General features: G+C 45.0%; 1 protein-coding gene across 2 annotated transcripts in view; it reads right to left on the bottom strand.

Moving 5' to 3' along the window:
- PRKG1 (protein kinase cGMP-dependent 1) overlaps positions 1–22715 on the bottom strand; it is a 369556-nt gene that overhangs the window by 198848 nt on the left and 147993 nt on the right. For both annotated transcript variants that reach the window (XM_015633750.3, XM_015633749.1), the window contains exon 3: positions 9881–9994. In XM_015633750.3, coding sequence (XP_015489236.1) covers positions 9881–9994 — 114 coding nt within the window. The remainder of the gene's footprint in view (positions 1–9880; positions 9995–22715) is intronic.

Here is a 22715-nt window from a genome sequence, read left to right as displayed (position 1 = left end):
CGTTCATCCAGCTGTGGGGAAAAGTGCACTCCAAAATCTCCCAAAGAGGGGGTTTTAGCATGTATTGGGAGTTAATGTTTAACCCAGACCCCTTCCCAAAGCAGCTCCTGTGTCCCTGGACACAGAGGTGTACACTGGAATAACAGGAGATGGGCACTGCTCCGTCTCCTAGGGAGCAGCAGAAGCAAAGGTGGGATCCCTGACCCCCACCCCTCCCAGGAGGGCACTTACAGAGCTGCCATTCCCAAACTCCCCAACTAACTGGGGAGAGTGCTCAGGAGATGCAGTTTGAGATCTGTAGGCCGGATATGAAGGAAAACTTCTTTTCCAAGCAGGTGTCCCTCTGGGTCAGGGCACCTTCAGGGTGCCAAGGCCTGTTGGACAAAGCCAAGACTGCCTGACAAACCCTCTCCCAGAGAGAGGTTGGAGAAGCTTTCCTGAGGTCCTTCCCAACCAACACAAGCCCAGGACCAAGGGAGGTGTCTGGTTACCACAGGCAGAGCACCTGAGTTTCTCCTTCACACACAAAGCACAGTAGCCTTCATCTGCTTCCTTAAATCAGCTAAACTCACCTAAATTCCCTCCATTTCCCCAAAAACAAAGCCAACTGTGCTGTGTTAGCAGAGAGTATCTGACAGCAATAAGTCTGTATTTGGGATCTCTCTCAATGGAAGAATCACAGCAGTGCTCAGAAATGATGAAGGATTACAAAAGCAGAGGCAGAAGAAATTCAAGGAACATAAAGGACTCTGAAGAGGTTCAAGAGACTCCTCCAACAGGGAATACAGCATCAAATCAGATTCTGAGCAGCCTTTAAGTAGAGAATGTGCCTTCCCAAGGAGGAAATGTGCCAGGAAGGCGGGAGAGGCACATCCCAGCAGTGTCTCTGCCGTGGGTGCTCAGGTGTATCTGGGCACAGCCCTTCCAAAATGGGGCTGGTGACATGGACAAACCCACCATGTGGCATTTTCACACCCACTCAGGCAATTGATCCCACTGCAGGCAGCTCCTGTGACCCTCATCAGCTAAGCTGTGTGAATTTAATCAGCCTCTGCTCCTGCCCTCTATGACAGGTAAGTCAGGCAGGGTAACCTCAGAGCTGAAAAACAAACACAAGGAATAAAGACAATTCTAGCTCTTCAAAGGCAGCCAGGATTTTGCCTTGCTCAGATCTCTGCACTTAGTTCCCAGTGCTGTCAGATCGCTTCAGGTGTCTGGAGTTCACCTCAATTCCCATCAGAAAAGCAATCCAGGGTGTCCAGGACATGTCAGAGGAAAAGAGAAGACAGCTTTAGGGTGGCACCTGCGCCTTCTGCTGTGTACAGAAGCGCTGGGCCACGCTGAAAAAACAAAGAACTAACAAAACATAGCTGAGCCTCTTCCCACGCTCCTCATTCCTGGAGTTAATTAAAAAAGAGACACTATTTAAATCTCATTTCCTCCAGCTGGGCGTCAGGCACAGGCTGCAAAGGGCAGAGCAGAGCTTCACCAAACCCATTTCAAACACTACTGACTTTGATATTCTGGACTAAAGGGTTTTGCAAATAACTTCAGAGAAGTGAATGCAGTTGTCACCATTTCTGTTGTCTGGATGGGTTTTATTGCAGCCTAAAGATAAATAAAAGCACTGCAATTCAGAGTCCAATCCCAGAGAAGATGTAATTCATGAAATATAATGAGGTTTTCAAACGTGCAATACAGAGAACTTGTTTGGTGCTTTTTTTTTTTTTTTAATTAAAAAGCCTATCTGCAGTTTTGTCAATTTATCTGGTATCCAAATGCTTTTAACACTGGCACTTAAATAATATGAAATCCATCTTTTCTAGGGAACTTCAGAGCACATAAATACAAGTAAACTACAGCCCTCTTCAGCATCCCAAACTTGAGCAAATACTGGCAGCCTTAGGGATCTGGGAAAGGGGCTCAGCCTGGAGCAAAGGAGGCTCAGGGCAACCTTCTGGCTCTGCACACCTCCCTGACAGGAGGGGACAGCCAGGGGGGGGTCAGGCTCTGCTGCCAGGGAACAGGGACAGGACAAGGGGAAACGGCCTCAAGCTGTGCCAGGGGAGGCTCAGCTTGGACACCAGGAGGAATTTCTCCATGGCAAGGGAGCTCAGGCCTTGGCAGGGGCTGCCCAGGGAGGTTTGGAGTCCCCATGCCTGGAGGTGTCCAGGGAAGGGCTGGACATGGCACTCAGTGCTCTGGGCTGGGGACAAGGTGGGGATCAGACACAGCTTGGACTCCATGATCCTGAAGGTCTTTTGCAGCCACAATGATTTCATCATGGGAGTAGTTATTATTATTATTGGAATTATTATTATTCCATCAATTTGATTATTACTGCATCATTGCCACAAACAAACGGATTTCAGGTCACAAGGTCGATACCATGGAAGAGATGCCAGCTGTTTTGTCCCAGAGCATTTGCAGCTGAAAAGGCCAGGAAGCCTGATGAGACACCACACAATCCCTAAAAGCACACTGGGATTTTCAGCTTCTCTCCAGAATTCTGCTTCTTTCAGGAGGTGTAACTGCTGTGTAGCATTAATCAGTATTTTAAACTATCAGAGCAGTAACACAGAGCTGCCCTGTGCAGCTTTCTCCTCACTTGAAACATCTCCCCACAAGGCCTGGGCCATGTAAAAAATCCCACTTCAAACAACATCCCTGAAATGGAGACAAGATACCAACAGCCCCACTATCAAAGTGTAAAGCAATCAAAGCATGGCAGGAGTAGCAGCAATAAGGGTGGAATGCTGAATGCTGCATAATGAAAAGATTCTCTTTTATCAACACAGGAACTGTCTGCAAAACATCTACAACTGCAAGGCAGCTTCTTGGTCCCTCAGGCTGCAATTTCACCCCTGGTAGCAGAGGAGGGTGAAGTCCTCGTGTGCAGTCACCTTCATGCCCCTAAAAACCTTCCAGGGACCTTCACTCCCACAGAACACATCAGCACGGAGATCAGAGGAGCTCAGCTGGGCAGGGCATGAGCCTCCACAGTGGCTCTGTTAGGTTTAGGCTCAGCTTCCTGGCTGGAGGAACAGCCCAGCCCTTCCCTGTTTTCCCCCTGTGCCCTGCTCAGGTGAGACCCCACCTGCAGAGCTGCCTCCAGCTTGGGGGTCCCCAACAAAAAAAGGACCTCGAGCTGCTGGAACAAGTCCAGAGGCCATGGAGATGCTCCAAGGGCTGGAGCCCCTCTGCTCTGGAGCCAGGCTGGGAGAGCTGGGGGTGCTCACCTGGAGAAGAGAAGGCTCCAGGGAGAGCTCAGAGCCCCTTCCAGTGCCTAAAGGGGCTCCAGGAGAGCTGGAGAGGGACTGGGGACAAGGGATGGAGGGACAGGACACAGGGAATGGCTTCCCAGTGCCAGAGGGCAGGGATAGATGGGATATTGGGAAGGAATTGTTCCCTGGCAGGGTGGGCAGGCCCTGGCACAGGGTGCCCAGAGCAGCTGTGGCTGCCCCTGGATCCCTGGAATGTCCAAGGCCAGGCTGGATTTGGGGCTTGGAGCAGCCTGGGATAGTGGAAGGTGTCCCTGCCCATGGCAGGGGGTGGAATGGGATGAGTTTTAAGGCCCTTTCCAGCCTAAACCATTCTGTGATTCTTTGATTTCCCCTGATTTTGTCTCCTCTCTTCCAGGGATGTTCAGATACCAGGGGAAGATGCCAATGCCAGGACTGCTCTGCCTTGTTCTGAACCTTGCCATAGCTAAAAAGGCCTGGAAAGCAAGAAAAGCTTCATGTGATACTTGTGGAGAATTTAAAAGAGTAATTTTAGTATTGTTGCTCATACACATTTTTCCTCACAATAACTCCACAGTACTACAAAAGACATGGGGGGAAAATAATAAACATTATTCATCAATGAAACCTGTGGTAGGTTTAACATTGGAAAAATCCTCCTGTTCCATGTGGGCTGGGGAGACCTGGAGCCCATTGCTGCCTCAGGCAGCAGGATCCTCATGATCCAAAGGGATCAGCCAGTGGGGGTGGTGCTGCTACACCCTCATTGAAAGCAATAGAAATTGAGTAACTTTTACTGAATAGTACCATTTTTGAGCTTATTTTAGGGAGATTGTTCTATGATTCCCTTAATGGAAGCTCATTGGAAGTGATGGACTTGAGACAAAGGGAAGCACAACTCCTCCAATCCAATCAATCAAACGTTTAAATTAATCCAGTGCCTCTCAGAAAGAAACATTGAATTACAATGGGCAAAATAATCTTTACAAACTCTGCTTTCATGGACAGCAGGAAAGGCAGCTTGGGGTGATTTCATGTCATCAAGGAGCTTCTAAAAGTGGCTTTAGAGAACAGAAGGTTGCTTTGGTTCTGAAACACAAATTGATCAGTTCTGGGTCTGTCTTGGTGCCAAGTGACTTTTTGTTCCCCAGTTACTACCAGGAAATAGTTCAGAATTTTTATTCTAAATTTATTCTAGACATATTTGACTATTTAATAGTCAATAAATTTTATACATTGTGGGGCAAATCCAGCCCCTGTGCTGTCTGTTGCATTTTAATCTGGGAAAAGACCACGTGTCACTGAACCCATAAATTAATATTTATGGCAAATATTCCATTGCATCCCCTTGTTTATCAAACTCTGCCCAAAGCAAAGCTTTACTGTCGACAGCAAAGTTCAGTCACCTCATTTCTCACAGCTGCTCTGGCCATATTTCAAACATCAGCAACATTTTCAGTGACATCCATAAAAAGGGATGAAATGGGAGCTCTTATGAACTAATTATCTGACATCTGCTTCTAATATTAACTAATCCTTCAAGGGTTGCACAGAGAAAGTCATCATGTCTTTATAACAGTGTTTAAGTGATGGGATCTCAGCTCATTCCACTCTGCAATTAAATCAATGTGAAAAATACCAACAAAATTATTTCGACAAGTGTTCCAGAACAACGGAAGCTCTTCATTTCCCTGGCATGGTGATCACCCTCCTCCTGTATCAGACACAACAAACAGGGCTTTGTTATTTATTGTTACTTTATCTGCTTGGCCATACAGGTCCATAGAGGTTTTAAACATGGATTTAACACTGAAAGTTTTTCCCATAAATAAATATCCAGTCTTAAAGCTGCCCATGATGCCAGAACCTCCAGGTATTCACCTGGATAAGAGAAGGATCCAGGGAAACCTCAGAGCCCCTTCCAGGGCCTAAAGGGGCTCCAGGAGAGCTGGAGAGGGACTGGGGACAAGGGATGGAGGGACAGGACACAGGGAATGGCATCCCAGTGCCAGAGGGCAGGGATAGATGGGATATTGGGAAGGAATTGTTCCCTGGCAGGGTGGGCAGGCCCTGGCACAGGGTGCCCAGAGCAGCTGTGGCTGCCCCACCTCTTCCTTCAGCACCTCCTTTAAGGCTTTAGAAAAGGGGATAGGAAGCAGATCCTGGGAAATTTGTGAATCCTGGAATCCCAGATTGTTTTGGGTTGGATGGGACCTCAAAGCCTATCCAGTGCCATCCCTGGCATGAGCAGGGACACTTTCCACTACCCCAGGCTGCTCCAAGCCTGTCCAGCCTGGCCTTGGACACTACTTAGGGATCCAGGAGCAGCCACAGCTTCTCTGAGCAACCAACACGCCTGGGGATGTTTCAGGTACACAATGATCCCAGGAGGTGAATGAATTTTCCATTCTGTTTTCTCTATTTCTCTTGGATTAGTCTGTCCCTCAGTTAAAATTTCAGTTAGGACCACCCATTCCTGTGCCTGTGCCTCCAAAGCCACAGAAATGCCATCCTGAAGATGCTCCTGAAGAAGAAGAGGGGGAAAAGAACTCCTGCTACACTTTGTCCATTGTCCTCAACATCATTTTCTCATTATCATCTTCTTGGAGGAATAATCAATCCCATTTTGTCACATTACAAAACCTGTAAAGGTCACAGAAAAATACAGGCAGTGGAAGGGTGAGTTTAAATTACCTTCTCCCAGGATATATCCATTTATATTCCATTTATCTCCCACCAGGCACACCAGACTGGCTGGGCCACCCCGGGTTTCTTATCTCCATGTAATATCAGAGAGATTTTAATCAAACAGCTGAGTATCTAAAGTCAACTTCCTTCCAAAGTGTGTTTTAGGGAGAGCTGAACAAACTTTACCCTCGCTCCTGTAATTGTTGGAGAACATCTAAAGGCAACATCCTTCTACAAGGCTTTTAACGAGTCTCTGCAGTTTTAATTGGCAACTCGCTGCTGCTTTATTTTTCCTCACAAATTATCCATGTTACCAAGCTCCTCACAAAGTTCTGTCATTCCTGGGGCTGCAGCAAGCAGTGCACAGGACTCCATTAAAACAAAAACAGCAGTGGAAAATTCAAACTCATCCAGGCTTGGCAAGGAAGGGCTGAGCTCCCGCCTTAATCCCTCTGTGCCGCGCTGGGTTTTGTACAATTAGTGCAGCTGGCAAGCACAGCAGCTTGAGGGACTCTTGTGCTGCCTTTTGAGGGCCAGCAAAAGGATTTACATAATTTAGAGTTTAATAACTTCAGCTTTTGCTTGCTTTTTTTTTTTTTTTTTTTGCTAAGAGTTCTCCTAAAAAACACGGGTTGGTGTGGAGTTTAACTCCCCTGAAATCATCAGTCTCGCACAGAGACGTTTCTAGGGGATGGTTTTATTTGAATTTTACCCCCAAGAGAATCCATTTTGGGTGCTAAGACCATTTCTAAAAGAAGCAGAAAATCCTTAGAGGATGAAGAATCTGCTCCTTCCACAAAATCTGCCTTAAATCACCTGCAAAATTTTGCTCCACGCATTATTCTTTAAGAGGAATGAGCACTTCTGCACAATATTAAGAGCAGATTAATTTCACTTCCTCCCACATCTTTTCTCCTATCAAAATGAAGAATCACAATGTTTTAAACAAAACCTCAATTCATCTGGGGGATTTCTGTCTTTTTTGTCTTTTTGCTGACCTCTCATAGATCATTTTTACAACCATGTCTTTAAAAAGAGAGGATCAGAGACATCGTTTTAGGTGCAGCCATAACAAGCGGTGTTTTCCCCATTCCAAACCTAATTATTTGTTGGAATCATGGAAGAAAGTGTGGTTCTGCTTTGAATTGCAAGCAGTATCCAGGTTTGCACGCAGGCACTTGAGAACTCTGGATAATCAACAGAGAGAGGGAGAAATTAGCTGCTGATTTGGATTTCATTGAGTGTGCAATGGAAGGTGATCTGTGAACATCAAGGAGTCAGTAAGCTCCATACTTAGAGCAGACTGACCAGTTTCTACCAGAAGAAGGAAAAGCGAACCAAAAAACTCCCAAACACCCCACTAATATCTGGAAATGTAAAGCAAACACTACAGAATAACCAAACAAAAATCAGATGTCAATAAGTGTAAGTTTATTTTTAAAAAAGGCCACATGTCAGGAGATGTGTCCCTGCCTTCCCTGGTGCTCCTCAACACCCAAGTTTGGGCTCTTCCCAGGCCCTCCTTGAACTCAAACCCCACTCTGCTTTTATTTAAAACTGCAATAATAGGGAAAAAAATATGCTAATAGTGCTCCTGGGGCAGGCTTTTCAAAGCCCTGGAGTGCCTTATTAAAGAGGTCGTTATGAGACAGGAGTCAGATCAGAATCATTAAATTTTAACATCTCCTAAATTCTATTGCAAAGACAAAGCCCTTCCTCCAGTGATTTATATTTGAAGTTTGCTCCTGCAGAGTAAGCACGAGCTGAAGAGCCTGTGTAGACTAACAGTGAATAATGACACTAAAATCTTTATTATTTACAAACCAAAGCCAGGGTACACATAAAACCCAGATCCAGGAGGAGATGTCAACTCAGCTGACACCTCATTATGGCCCAGCTGCAACGCTGAGCTCCACACCCCAATAAATCCATCCTTCACTCAGCCTCTGCTGCAACTTCATCCTCAGAAAGCAGCTCTTAATGTCCTCGTAATGAAGTACAAGCAGGCACATCAAAACACACTCCTGACACTCTGGAGATGATGGAAAGCTCTCTCCTGAAAATTGGGAAGCCCTGAGTGTTTCTCCAAATGGGAGCTGGATGATGTTCCCTGACACTTCTTTACCACCAGTGCTGAGTGTCTGTTCTCACTACAGTCACCAGTTCCATTTCTCTGGGAATAAACCTTGGAATGATCCAAGTTATCCCCAGGCTTAATGGAGTATTTACCACCACTCCCCTTTCTAGGGATTTCCTACATTTACTGCTCATTTCCCGAAGGAACAAGCAGGTGTTTGAAGCTGTGTAGGATCAGCTAAGTCAATACCATGCCCTGAGGGGACGTGAACACCTCCACACCCTCAGCTCAGAGGCGAGCTGCAGCAGTTCCCCAAGCTCATTACAACCCCAAATGCACTGATTTGTGCACTAACTAGAGAGAAAATTCCTCAAAGTCCCTTGCTGGCCCTGGGAAAGAGATTAAAACCCAGCAGAACTCTAATTACACAATGCTGCCGGGGAAGGACCAGAGGAACGAGGAACACAGAATCCTCTTCCTTGAGACTCTCTGAACAGTGACCTTACCCCTGCCCCCAGTTTAAGCAGGACAGAGGGATTTGGGACAGCTGAATGCCAAGTGCCACTCTGGAGGGGAGCCCGAGGCTGTGGAAAAGGCACTAAGAGGAAAACTGTCAGGAAAACCTGCAGTGTATAATCCCCTGTGGGAGTCCCTTGCACAGCCAGGTGAGAATGGCCACAGGAACAGAGTGGTTATGTGGGATTCAGCTCGTGGGAATGTAGGATCAGGTGCCTTTTAGCTCTGCACTCCTGAGAGGAAATAAACAACAGCCATCTTCTCTTTGCCTTTTCTAAGATTTGACCTTTCCCTCTGCTCTTTCCAACCTTCCCCAGCTGTATTTATCACACAAACCTGCTGCTTCTCTGAATTTTTCACCATCACCTGAGGTACCCAGCACTTGTGTAAAGGCAAGGTTTGCACAGGTGAGAACAGAGAACATCAGTCATGTCCTTCAGCCTTACAGAGAACAGCACATCCTGCAGAAAATAATCCACTTATCTGTCCCTGCTTTCTCATTCCTGTCCATTTGTTCCTTTCCTTTCTCTCTTTGTGAAGCACAATTAGGTATTTGGAAAAGGCTTTCTTCTGAGCAGGGACTCGCACAGCTCATTATTCTGGCACGAGAATACCACAGGTTTGCATTATTCAAGTCTGTACCTCTTGTTTGGATTATTCTGTACCATCTGTACCCTTCTGACTCCTCCCCCACAGCACCTTAAAACCACACAACTATTTATTATCTCTCTCTGCTTCAGAAGCCACCACAAACTTGTCCTCAAGATCAAGGAGGACAATGATATCCTATATCCCAGATCTCATCTCTGCATCTGAATTTAAACAAAAACCTATTTAAGTCGTACATAAGCAATGTGATTTATTTCCTCTGCTTAATTTCTGCATGCCAAGCCTTTGCCCAGAACATTCATAAAAGAAAACAGGGAACAGGAGAAGTGTTGAGTTGTTTAGAGCAGGGGGTCAAGTACCATCCAGATTTTCTTTTTCCTGATTTATTTTAGTCAGCTTACTGGGAAAACAATGACTTGTCCTCAGCAAAAACTGAGCTTGCCTTACTGAGTTTTGCTTGAAAACCTACACAGGTCAGAAAGGGTCTTCTAAGCAATAAGAAAATAATTACCATGAGATTCAGCAGGAATTGTAAGGAAAACTGTGGTATAATTTTCAGGCTCCTCTGCATGGGGTAGGACCAACCTGAGTGACTGAATGAAGCATTTCCTCTGCATCTTCTTCAAGACAGAGTGGCTAAATTCCATACCAAAATCCATGCCCTAAAGAGCTGAATTCACTGAGAAATATCTAAAAGAGGCTGCAACTTCCAGGTGAAAAGATGAAAAAACATCTAAAATGCTCTTACTTTTGACAGTAGCTGTTCGGGTGCAGTTGTAGAGGATGGCTAACTCCCCAAAAACTTTGCCAGGTCCCATGGTGCAGAGCTTCACTCCCTCTTTTGTCACTTCAACCTTCCCATCTGTGAGAAAAAGAAGAGAAAAGGACCATTTGAAAAGGGCAATGACGTAATTTCAGACATTTTAAAAGGAAGATTAATGTTATTTTCATTTAACTTTTAAAATGTATTTGATTACAGGCCAGGCTGGACAGGGCTTGGAGCAATCCAGGATAGTGGAAGGTGTCACTGCCCATGGCAGGGGGTGGAAGAGGATGAGGTCCCTTCCAATCCCAAACATCCTGGGATTCCATACTGGGAACAAAAATCTCCAGAGCCCTACAACTTCAAGAGGAATTAAATGTATTATGAAGAAGAGCACATAAACTCATCACAAGATTAAAACCAACTGTTGCATACAGAAACTTTTCAACACTTGAGTGTTTTTTAGTGGAGCATCTGTACAGTCAGTACAGTCAGTGTGAACTTTGTTTCACCTCTTACACTTTCAGGTGAAATTCACCCCAATATTTTTGTGCTCAAAAAGGAAAATATTTAGGTCTTTACCACCACACATGAAAATGGCAGTGCCATTTTGCTCATTTTCCCTGAGAAACTAATCCCTGAGAACACTCATCCATGAATAACAAAACTATTATCAAAAAGAAAATTACTCTGACCCGTGGCTAGTATTTAATTCCCATCTCTCCACCCCTTGCCTTTCTGAATATCTCATTTTATGAGGGGAAATCTGCTTTATCAGATTACCTGCACCATACCAGGAAGGGATGCATGAGGAGGGGTTAAAATCCCAGGTTGGATGGAGAGAAAGGAGCTCAGGACCAACCTGTGAGGTTGGAAGTGACCAATCTTTTAAATATTGGAGGGTTTGAAAAGCAAGATTTGAAGAAAATGAGCCAAGATAAGGGAAGGAAGAGGGGACAGATATGAGGGGGCCACAGGGTTATCCCCCCCCCAAAAAAAGGGGTGGAGGAAAAGAGCAAAGGTTTTGAATCCTAGCACCACTAAAAAGCCTTCCCTGACACCCCAAACTGGGAAACAGCTCCAGGGATCAGGAAATACAATCAGAGAACTGAAACACAGTCTCATTTAGGTTGGAAAAGATGATTATTTATCAAGCCTATCGTGGCTGTTTGGTAAATATTATGACCTAAAGGTTACCTGGGCTGTGGGAGTGTAAAATGGTGGCAGTGTTTTCTGTAATACAGAATAGCAGAGTTGGGGGGGATTCAAATATCTTCATTACAAGTTAATTTTTATGACTATTTTAATAAATGTTTGATTCATTTCTTCATTTTAAGTATCAATCTAACAAGAAGCACAAAAAGAGGTGTTTCTCTCAAGAATGAGCACTATCAACCTTTAGTGGTGCCTCACACACTGCAGAGATTTCTAAATTATTTTGAAGAACGTAATTTTTTGTTTAATAGATCTGAGTTTCAGCAGATTTTTCTGCAAAAAGCTCTGCTGGATAAAGGTCTACAACAAAAACCTGCAAAGGGAATGACTTTTCCTAACTTTTGGCTCATGGGTTCCAAAGAAAGATGGACAATTCTGAGCAGTAATGCACAGATGGGATCACATTATTCCCAAGTGTTGGGGAGCACAAAATTGAAATTAAAATACTTGTTTTAAAAGTATCAAGAAGATTTCCCAGCACGATATTGCAGGTATTGGCAAGACTAGATAAAAGATGTTCTGTGGTTTGGTAATTAATGTGCTCTTTAATTATAATTTACTGTCCTGGAGAAAGCCTCCCATTCTCCTGCTGTGTAACTAAGCAGTCTGGAACATTAAACACCTCACCATAAGATGCCCAGACCGTGAGCAAAATTCACCTCTCATGGAATTCAAAGGACTGCTGGAAGATTTTTCCCATTTTCTTTTCCTACCTGGCAGCCTATACAGTGCAGTTTTCCATGGAGCAAATTGTTCTGCTGTATCAACCAGATAAAGGAACCAAATGAAATTTGACACAATATTGATCAATTAATGGAGATACATCTGCAGCTTGCCTTGGCATCTCCATCAGACAAATACTAAATAATGCAAGAAATGCTTCTCTCCAGGCAGGAGAATCAGAAAATGCTGCATTTCAGTCTAAATATTGAGCATTATTGAATTCAATATTATATTTAATTTAAAGCTTGAGCTGATTTTGGGGAGCTTTAGCTGGCATACAAACAATGCACTTTTCTGTCAGCTGTAAGAAGTTATTCCATAACGATGGGCAATGCTTATGATTTTTCAAATAGAGCATAAAATGAAAATCTGAAGTGTCTTCAGTCCCCCAGTTCCAAGGGCTCCAGCCATTCCCTTTCCAGGATGAACATGAGAAGGTGACAAGAGTTAAGGGTCAATAAAAGAGATCGATGCCTCCACCATCCACCAGCCTGCTCCCAACAGAAAAACCTCCAAAAATCCCTTTAACCATGCAGAACTCAAAATATTTTGAGTCCTGCAGGCACCCAAGTCTCAGTTCTTTGGTTCTTTATCCTTTTACGCTTCCAGGGATGGGGCAGCCACAGCCACTCTGGGCAACCTGTGCCACAGCCTCACCTCACCCTGTTGCTCTGCAAGATTTCTGGGAGGTTCACTAAAACTTCATTAAAGTAAGCTTTTCTTATGAAAAACTAGTGCTAGGAGTTGGACTTCAACGATCTTTGGGGATATTCCATGAAATCCAAGAGGGAACAGAGCTCCCCTTGCTGCCCTGGTCCCCAGAACACATCCCTGAGCCTTGGGCCTCTCAGCCAGAGCCTCCCTTTCCCAAATTAAACTCTGGGTGCTAATTACATTGTAGTTGCAGATTTAATCGTGGAGCAATTAAAGTTTTAATTGCTAAGTGGCTGCTTGACTTCAGAGCCGGTCCGATGAAGATGTGCTAACACCAGTGTTTGTTTGGGAACACAAACTGATAATGGTCCACGTTATTCATGGAATTATTCACGGGGTTGTGCCCCAGCCACTGGGAATCTTCCCCTCGGTGGCTGTGGAGTGTTCCACCTCAGAGTGGGAAATATTCACAATATTATATCTAAAGGCAGGATTTTTATCGCAGCCCTGCTTAGAATAGGCTGACACTGAATTACTCCTGGTGCACCTTCGTCCCAGTTCCAGGAATCATGGAAATAGCTCCTGGAAAATCAGCTATACATAGAAAATCATAGAATGGTTTAGAGGGGATCTGTGAACTCATCCAGTGCTACCCCTGCCATGGGCAGGAACACTTTCCACTATCCCAGGGTGATCCAAAACCTGCCCTTGGACACTTGCAGGGATGGGGAACCTGTGCCAGGGGCTGTGCTCTGGTGAATTCCAGAATTACCTCCCAGGATGCCATGTTCATCACGGATCATTTTAACCACAGAAGAAGAAAAACACAGATGAACGAAGCACTTAAGAACAAAGCAAAGGATCAATTTTGTCCCTTACAACACCACCACCACAAAGGTTTTGTTTTGATGGGTACATTGGGGGTTTTGCCACTCTGAGCCCACCCAATTAAACTTGAAATAACATCCCTGGCTGAACTGCATCCATGTCCCCCAAATGAATGGAAGGATAAAGTAAATTGCACTCATGTGACTCTCTCAATCAGGAGGATCGTGTTTTTCCCCATATAATTAAATGGTTGTTTTCTCTTGCACAGAAGAAAACAGATTAAGTTGACCTGAGGAACTTGTCAGCTTGTGTGTAATCTATATAATAGACTAAATTTTTGCAATGCATTATCAGCTCTCCCTTTTTTCTCCCAGCACAGGGGAAAGGGCACTTGCTGCTTCAAGCCAAAATCTTCCATGACTCCTAAATCCAAACAAATCTGAATTTTAAAGAATATCCAAGAGAATACCTGAGAACCCCAAGTGGATTTTTGTACAATAAGAGAGTTTCTTCTGTTGTGCAGTAAAGGCTTTATCAGCAGGAATGAGCCAGGGCCACTCCTACCTTGCATTTCTCCATACCCAGGAGACACATGGAAAGCCTAATTCCTTATTTTCAGTTGTCTATCCCAGCAGTGCCTTTGGAACAGGGATAAGAGCACTGGATTTTAGTATTATTCACATTACTGGGCCCTCTTCAAGCCCTGGACCCTTAGGGAGAAAAAAGGCTGATTCTCCATGAAGGCATTGATTATTCACCACAGTCCCATGCCAGGTTAAAAAATACAAACGCTCCTAGTGGAAAGTGAGGAATGTAAAAAAGCAGAGTTCAGCACAAGCTCATGTATTCCTAGGATATAAATTTCATCCCACAACTCCAAAAATGCCAGGAGGGGTGGGAGGAGGATTCCCTCAATTCAGTGCAGGATTCATGAATGACTATTCAATATTTGATTTCATCTGTGCCTGTTTCACACTTGGACTGCAGCTTGATTTGTTGGATGCTATTCAAGCTCTGCTCTGAAAACTGAGGAATGATTGTTTGTAGAAAGTTTTCTTTAGGAAGTATCACTCTGGATCTGCAGATCTTCCTAAACAAGGCTGAATATATTTCAAAAATGGCACCTGAGACGAAGCACAAGTTACCCTTCAACACAGTGACAAGCCCCTGTGTGTGTGGAAAATGTAAGCCCTGATGGGTTTCTCCCTTACCCAAATTCAAGGAAGTTCTGACAGAATAACTACAATATCAGTGATGAAAAAAAATAAATCATGCATATTTTCCTAAATTTGAAGTTCCTCTCCCACTGCAAATTGTTGCAAGAGTGCTTCGGATATGGAGAAAATATCACTTTTACTTAGATGTCTCCCTGGGAAAAGCCAAATAAATTCTGATAGCATTTTCCAGGATTATTTTGTTTAAATAAACACCTGCAGCAGGAGTTTAAAGCTCAGTCTTTTAGAGTTGTGGAAATGAAGAGGAACTGAACACGGGGCAGCTGATCAGCCTGGAGACTGATGACCCTGCGGAGCCTCATCCATATCCCATTCCCAAAAATCCTCCAGGGAGCTTACCCTTGCTGGATAAAACCTAGGGGGAAGGTAAATGAAGCAAGACCTGAATTCTGACTCTCAAACCTCCAGCTGTAACTGTGACATTACAAGTCCCTTCAGCAAATGCATTTGAGTTGAACAAATTGATTTTACCTCCTCTCAAACCCTCTGAGGGAGGCAGTCCCACTGTGGTGGAACTGGGGCAGTCACCAGGACAGCCTCCCCAAAACCAGACCCTGGAAATCCTCTTGCTGGGAGGTGGGGGCGGATTTCCAGTGCCAAAGATTATTTAGGAGAGTCTGACACCAGCACAAAGCCGTGCTCAGGTGCCCAAAAACCAGAAAGTAGTTACCAAGCAGGCCCCACCTCCCTGGCAGGGACCTGCTGCCAAAAAAATGACATCCTAAAACTGCTTTTTAACACTGGCTTTTAAGAAATGGTTTTGAAACTGAGCTTCAAGCCATGAATCAACATGTAGCACGTCTGCAGCCTGAAGCGATGACTTCAGTAACACCTCTTGGATTTAAATCAAGGCACACTCCAGAGAAAGGATTAGTGGAGATAAGAGCAGAGCTCCATCCCAGTTTCCACCCTTCTGCAGCCCAAAAGGCTGCCGGAGCGTTTTGAAAAGCAGGGAATGGAAAGAAAGGAGGTGATTGCCCAAATCTGTAACAGCAGCCTGGGGGCAGAGAGGGGCTGGGAGAACTGAGAGCAGCTGAAAAAAAAGGATAAAGAAGCTTCTCTGGGCTTTAAAGGTAGGGACTAAAAGCCAGATGAGAGGAAGGCACATAGCACTGAGAGCCAGAGTGCGGCAGCCTGTGGAGATCCCAGAGTCACTGGGGTTGGAAAAAACCCTCCAGGATCTCCCAATCCAAGCTGGCTCTGATCCCCACCTCATCACAAACTGCTGATATTCCCTGTGAAAGAGGTGGAGAGTCCCTGATGAATTATCCCAGAAGAAACTGTGCTCTGCCTGCACAGAGATGGGCACTTCCAACCATCTCCTCCTGTGACCTACACAAGAAAACTGCAGCCAAAGCAAAATAAACCGGGTTTTTCCAGGTGCCTCCTGCCTGGGAGAACAGAAAACCAGTTTGGAATTTTTTTCTGTTAAGATGATGATGATGATAATGATGATGATGATGATGATGACTATTTTTTGTTACAGGTGGATTGGACCCACTCCCAAGGGGAGATGCACATCCTCAAAAACCATATAAAACATCAACAAATATATATATGCAGATATATATATTTACCCTGGTTTTCCAAGATTTTTCTGACTGTAATAAAGATCCCTGCTCAGGGTTATGGAGAGGTGACCTCCAGAACTCCAGCACAACCTTGGTTCTTGTGTGACTCACAGAAATTTTGGCTGATGTAAAATCTCCTTTAGCATAAAGGCACACGCAGGGTTGTGTCACCCCAGAAGGAGCCCTGATCCCACACTCTCCCCCCCAGCTGGACAGATCCCAGAATAAACAGTTCTGCCTGATTCATCCTTCAGGAGGCTCAAAAAAGGAAGGAGGGAGAAGTCTGGGATCCTTGGGGAAAGCAACAGAAGCTGTGGTTTGCTCAGTTTGATTAACTCAAGGAGTTAAGCTGAAACACAAGAAGATCTGCAGAGAGATGTGGGAGATGCTGGCAGTTTATCCTCACACACACTCCCTTATCCCAGTCCTTCTGAAGTCCAGATGTGAACAAAAAGTCATCAGAGAGAAGGGATGAGTTTCATATTTACCCTGGATAAAATTTTGAAAAGCTCCAATACCCTTCAGGGCACACCTGTCTAATTTTCCTCCCTCTTTCCTCGATAAATAACGAGTTTCAATCTCAAAAGCAAACAAACCCAAATGCAAACTACTTTACCCAAGCACTCAGTGGAAGGACACAGCCTGCCCTGCTGAGCTGCAGTGTTTGTCCCAAATTTTGGTTCAGCACCTCTTAACCTGGAGTTATGGCTCCAGTTCCAGGAGTGCAAACTGACCCTTTTTTGGTACTTAAAGCCTTTTGTGAGCAAAACCCTCCCATTCGTTTCATTTTCACAGCCCTTCTAAGCCACTTGGTTAAAATAATCCCCCTTAGAACACTGAGATGTTCCCAGTGGAATACACTGAGAAAAGACATATTTTGCTCACCTGCCCCAAACAGCTGTTAGATCCTGCCATCCAAATTTATTTCCTAGTTGCAAACCTCCTCCCTTGCTTTTTCAGACCTCTCACTTTTATTTCCTGGCTTTTCAAAATAGTTTAGAAGCATTTGAGCACGAGAGAAAACAGCCTTTAGTTGCCCCAAGGAAGGTTTAAACTGGATTTTGGGAAATATTTCTTCACAAGAAGGGTGGTCAGGCATAGGAAGGGGCTGCTGGAAGAGGTGGAATCTCTTTTTTGGAAGTGTTGAAAAACCACGTGGATGTAGCATTTGGGGACATGGATTAGAGGTGTCTTGGCAGTGCTGGGTTAATGGTTGGACTCAATCTTGGACGGCTTTTCCCAACCTTTATGATTCTCTGTCAAAATGTTAACCAAAAAAAAAACCCAACCCAAAACAAAAATTGAAGCTATAAACAAATAAAACAGAGGAACTGAGGATAATTTTAATTTATCCTTCAATTAAACTGAAAATCACCTTTGATATATGATTGATAAGTGATACTGGGACATGTAGTCACTGCAGTGTCATATCAAAGATAACAGACAAAACCTAGAGACTGAGATCCCTTAAAAAACACAAACTTATTCCCTTCTTTCCCTTTTCACCCAGGATAATCATGTGCTCGAAAGGCAGTGATAAAAGAGCAGATATATTTAAAACCCACTTCCTAGAGAAGCTGTAACTCGCAGAAATAAGAGATTAATATTGATTAAAATGTACAGAGCCATAATATTTGACACTGTTCTGCAGGTGCACGCCCACACATCAATCTGCCTGGAACAGATCCCTCAGCTCAGTGCCAAACACGACAGCTCTGCAAGGAAATCCCACAAAAACTCCTCAGGGCAAATCCTGAATCACTCTTCCAGCCTCTCCTTCTGGCCAGTCCTTGAAGGAGGAGAGGTGCTGCAATAACCAGGGAATTCTTTCCCTCCTTCAAGCCACACCACAATAATTGGGTGTGGGGGGGTGTTATTTAGCCCAATTTTAGCCAAATGCTCCAATGCCATAATACTTTCTAAGGGTGTTGCTCCCTCTGTGATGTTACACGTGCTCACAACTCCTTCCTGTGGTAAATAACACGAGGACCTGGGTAAATCCACCTGTGGGACACCTGGGGATTAGGATTTATTTGATCCTTCCAGTCCACAGTGTTTGACCAAAGAGCCAAACCCTTCTCTCAGACTGCTCTGAGTGACTGCAAGTCCACATTTACCATGCCAGGGCTCGTTCTCACAGCACAGAGAGCTCCTCTCTGCCCAAATTTCCACATTTTCCTGCTAAATAAATGCCTGGGATGAGGCTGAAGGGGCTGGCAGGGAAGGCTGGGCAGGCAGAGCTCTCACTGGAGTGACTCGGATGCAGCAGGAGAAGGTCTCCACTAAATCAATGTTTTCACCTGACACAAGCAAAGAGCTTCTGAGTTACACAGAATCAGCAGCACCTTTGGTGCTTTCACTCCTTGTCCAGGCATGAGGGGTTCTGAATAGCTGGTCAATAAAACTTGGCAAGTTTTTGACAGCAAAGTGTTCCTGACAGAACAGGCACTTCAGAATTCTACTCTGCTTTTTCTCCCATGAAGGCAGTAAGGGAACGATTTATTCAGAAAGCAAATCCTTTCCCATTTAACAAAAATAATTCTCCTCCAAGAGCAGCTCTGATCAAATTCCCAACCACCTTCACAGCACAGTGAACATCCCACTGGGAAAGAAAGAGGATTTTTTTTCCCATTTTATCCTGCAGCCTCCCAAGGAGATGGATTATTTCACCCCAATATTTAGTCCACTTTGCACCCAACTCTGATTTAAGACCTCCAAAGCATCCTGTGGGGAAAGGAAGGACAGTTCAGAGCTGTTTTCCTTCAGGAAGAGACGGGAAAATAACATCAGGGGCTCAACCCAAATTTTATTTTGAAATGCCAAGTGGATCATAAATCATCCAGAACAATCAAGAAGAGAAGCAGGAATATGAGAAAAGTGTCAGCAGCAAACAAAGTGGGGATTCCTTGGAGACCCTCACACACCTGGAGGGCTCAGGCTCCACCACAACGTGGAAACAATGACACCTACAGAATAATGATGTCACTGCTTTAAAAGACTGTGCTCCTTTATTGCCCCAATTCCCTCTCTGTTTGTCCCATAAATGACTCTGTGGTTTCACGCAGAGCTTTTCAAGGGCTGTTCCTTCCACAGAATTCCAAAAATTCACTGGAAAACAGGGAAAAGATGGGAGACAGGTTGGATTGAACAGAACTGTTCTGCCTTGCCCATGCTAAAATACAGAGCTGACTTTCCCTGGAGGCCACGTAAGGAACACCTTGCTCCAGTCAGCAGAAAAGGGGAATGGTGGAAGCAGTGAGAAAAACACTAGGGAACCAGTAATTTGGAAAAAAAAATATTTGTGCTATGAATTGTAGGAGATTATTTGATTCAAACAATAAAAAAACAGGAAGAAAGGGAGAGAAGCCAAGTATGTAAAATCAAGTCTTGATTCTGAGAGAGAAAAGGAGAATTTATCATCCAAGGGCTGCTTGTTCAGATAATCAAACACCATCAGCTGAGAATCAGCTCTGAGGCAAAAAAACAGGGCTTAAACCATACCAAATCAGAGAATCCCAGGATGGTTTGAGTGGGAAGGGACCTTAAAGACCATCTCGTTCCTGCCTCAGGCAGGGCAGGACCAGGCCAGCTGTGAGCACACAAAAATCCTCCTTCAAATCTTGATTTCACCAGAGCTGCTTTTCACTTTTGCTTTTCTCTGGAAAACCCAACACTGCTAACCCCGCAGCAGTGTGGAAAACACACCCCAGCAAAGACTGCCCTGTGCTGTCAGGGATGGATCAGCCCAGGAGGCAGCTGAAAATTTCTGAAGCACAAAGAAAAGAAACCCTGGAGCAGGGAGAAGTGGCATTTTTGGGAACAGAGATCCCCAGGGATGCAAATCAGCGTAGGAGGAGCTCTTTGATTTGTTCAAACAAAAGACAAAGAGCTGTAAGGAAGTTTGGACCATCTTGGGGAGCATCCATTTGGATGCTCCATCCAGGTAGGAACAACTATTTATTCTTACAAGGTTTGCTGGGTGATCAGTGCCTGAGCAAGAAACTGTTTGGAAGTATCAGCCCTCATTCCAAATCCAAGCTGAGAAATGGGCAAATGACAAGACTGGAAACACCTTGTGGAATAAAGTGACATGATTTCTCTGTCAAATGTGTTTGAAGTCTCTTCTGAAAACACAGCCAATTGAGTTTTAATTACTTTTGCATACATCAAGTCTGCGCTGAACTTTCAAGTAGCAAAGCTCCATTTCACTCACTGCCGCTGAAATTTGCACCACTCCAGGTTAATGCAATGTCTACTCCCTACAAATGTGAAATGCATTCTCTTATGAGCTGCTACTTCATGTTTGCAAATCAGCACGTCGGCTGGGCTCAGAAAATGTGATTTATTACTGTCTGGGACATGAGAGAGCAGCAGGAATCAGCTTCTGATGACGGAGGGAATACAGAGTGACAAGTCCCATTTGCTTCTGAGCTCTGTCACTGGTCTTGACTGTGGAAAAGGGGGGAAAAAATCTGATATTGCTCTCTGGGGGCATGCGGAAAACAAAGCACCCAGATCTGATCATCTGCCTGCAAACTATTTCTCATCTCACAGGCAGTGGCTTCATGTGACAAGGTGCCCTGAAGGGACTTTTCCTCAGCAGGCCAGGAAGTTCTAGTAATCCTGGAACATCAAAAGTGTAAAAATTAAAGCCAGACTTACCAAGTACTAGTGTCCTGACCAACAAAGTCTGGGTAGGAGTTTGGAATTTGGATGGGAAACAGGTTGGGCCTGTTTGGAAATATTTTCACATGGCAAACACCTGTTTTCATGCCCAAAGACCAAGGCTAGAAGACTTCCTGCAACCTCCATTCCCACACTGGCCGCTTCCTCACACCACCTGAGAAGCTGAACCCCAAAATCACGCAATTCAACACAGTCCTGGGTTGGGACTTAAATCCTACCCAGTCCCACCCCTGCCATGGGCATTGACTACTTCCACTATCCCAGGCTGCTCCAAGCCCCAAAGTCCAACCTGGCCTTGGACACTTGCAGGGATCCAGGGGCAGCCACAGCTGCTCTGGGCACCCTGTGCCAGGGCCTGCCCACCCTGCCAGGGAACAATTCCTTCCCAATATCCCATCTGTCCCTGCCCTCTGGCACTGGGAAGCCATTCCCTGTGTCCTGCCCCTCCATCCCTTGTCCCCAGTCCCTCTCCAGCTCTCCTGGAGCTCCTTTAGGCCCTAGGAGGGGCTCTGAGGTGTCCCTGGATCCTTCTCTTCTCCAGGTGAGCACCCCCAGCTCTCCCAGCCATTCTCCACAGAAGAGCTGCTCCATCACCCTGCCCAGCAGGAATTCGTCCCCAGCATTAATGCAAACACTCACAAACTTTGTTTATTCTTTTCCTTGCTAAACTTTTCCCCAGTCTCCACCATCCATTTCTCAGAAGACATGAGAAGAGGAAGGACAGGATGAGCAGGGCTCAGAGAATGCTTTAGGTGTGAAAATCAGGAGAGCTGCCAGAACCGGTCCCTAATTAATCTCTACCAAACACATCAGGGTAACAGGGCCTGGGTGAAGGCACAAGATTGTACAAATCAAAGTTCACAGGAGACTGAAGGCTGGAACTGCAGAAGGGAACATCACTTAAGGATGAACATCCACAAAAGAGCTGGAAAGGTTACGGATGAGGGTTTCTGAAAAGAGACACAGAACCACCCACAAAGCTCATCTGCTTTGTTTCCTTTCTCCATAAGCACAGAGAGAGGTGAGAGGAAGAGGACACAAAGCCAAAGAGGGTCCCAACACTGAACTTTCACATGAATTTCTCCTCTGAGAGAGGTGATTTACTTATTTTCATTGTATTTTAAAGAACCAGCTCAGAACTCTTTCCCAAGAGGACATATTAACTTCTCTTCCATTGTGCAGTTTACATAAAGCTTTTTTTTTTACTCCTCCAAGTGACTGCCTTTTATCTACAACCTGGAATTGCCCTGACATTTCTGCAGGCTTTTAATATCAAGCACATAATATTCTATTGAACACTAAAGAACAGTGAAACTGTGCCTTGCACAACCCTGCAGACCCATAAATTCAGATGATGATCATGGACGCTTTGTATTTGTCATCAAAGAGGTGCAAAGTCTCTCAAAGAGAATCTGTGAGGCACACTCCAAACTCAGACATGGGAAAAAACTGTCCTCCCCAAAAATCAATTCATTATGCTCTGGATGAACAAGCCCCCTTCCAAGTGATGTTCTCATGATTAAATATCACCTCCCCAATATAATTTACCCCTTGGACATGGAAAATGAAAAATAACACTGTTGTACTGGATGAGTTGTTGATCCATCCTTAAGCTTCGGTTTTGGATGTAAAAAAACCCAACTGCAGCTGAGAACTTATGCTGGGTAAAAAGTTATAACCAAGAGTAACCAACCAGAAACCTTCCTGCCAGGCAGGAGAGCCCACAGCCTCTCTGGCCAATGTGTTCAGGGCTGGGCACTGCCCAGGGAAGAAGTTGTGCCTCCTGGCCAGGGGGAATTGCTGCCATCAGGCCCTGCCCGTGGCTCTGGTGCCATTGCTGGGCCCCCGGAGCAGAGGCTGGGCCCTGCTGGGAGCCCTCCCTGCAGCCAGGGCCAGCCAGGCCTGAGG

Source organism: Parus major, chromosome 6 (assembly GCF_001522545.3).
Source record: "Parus major isolate Abel chromosome 6, Parus_major1.1, whole genome shotgun sequence".
NCBI classification, from domain to species: Eukaryota; Metazoa; Chordata; class Aves; order Passeriformes; family Paridae; genus Parus; species Parus major.
This window is presented reverse-complemented; position numbering and strand designations above follow the sequence as displayed.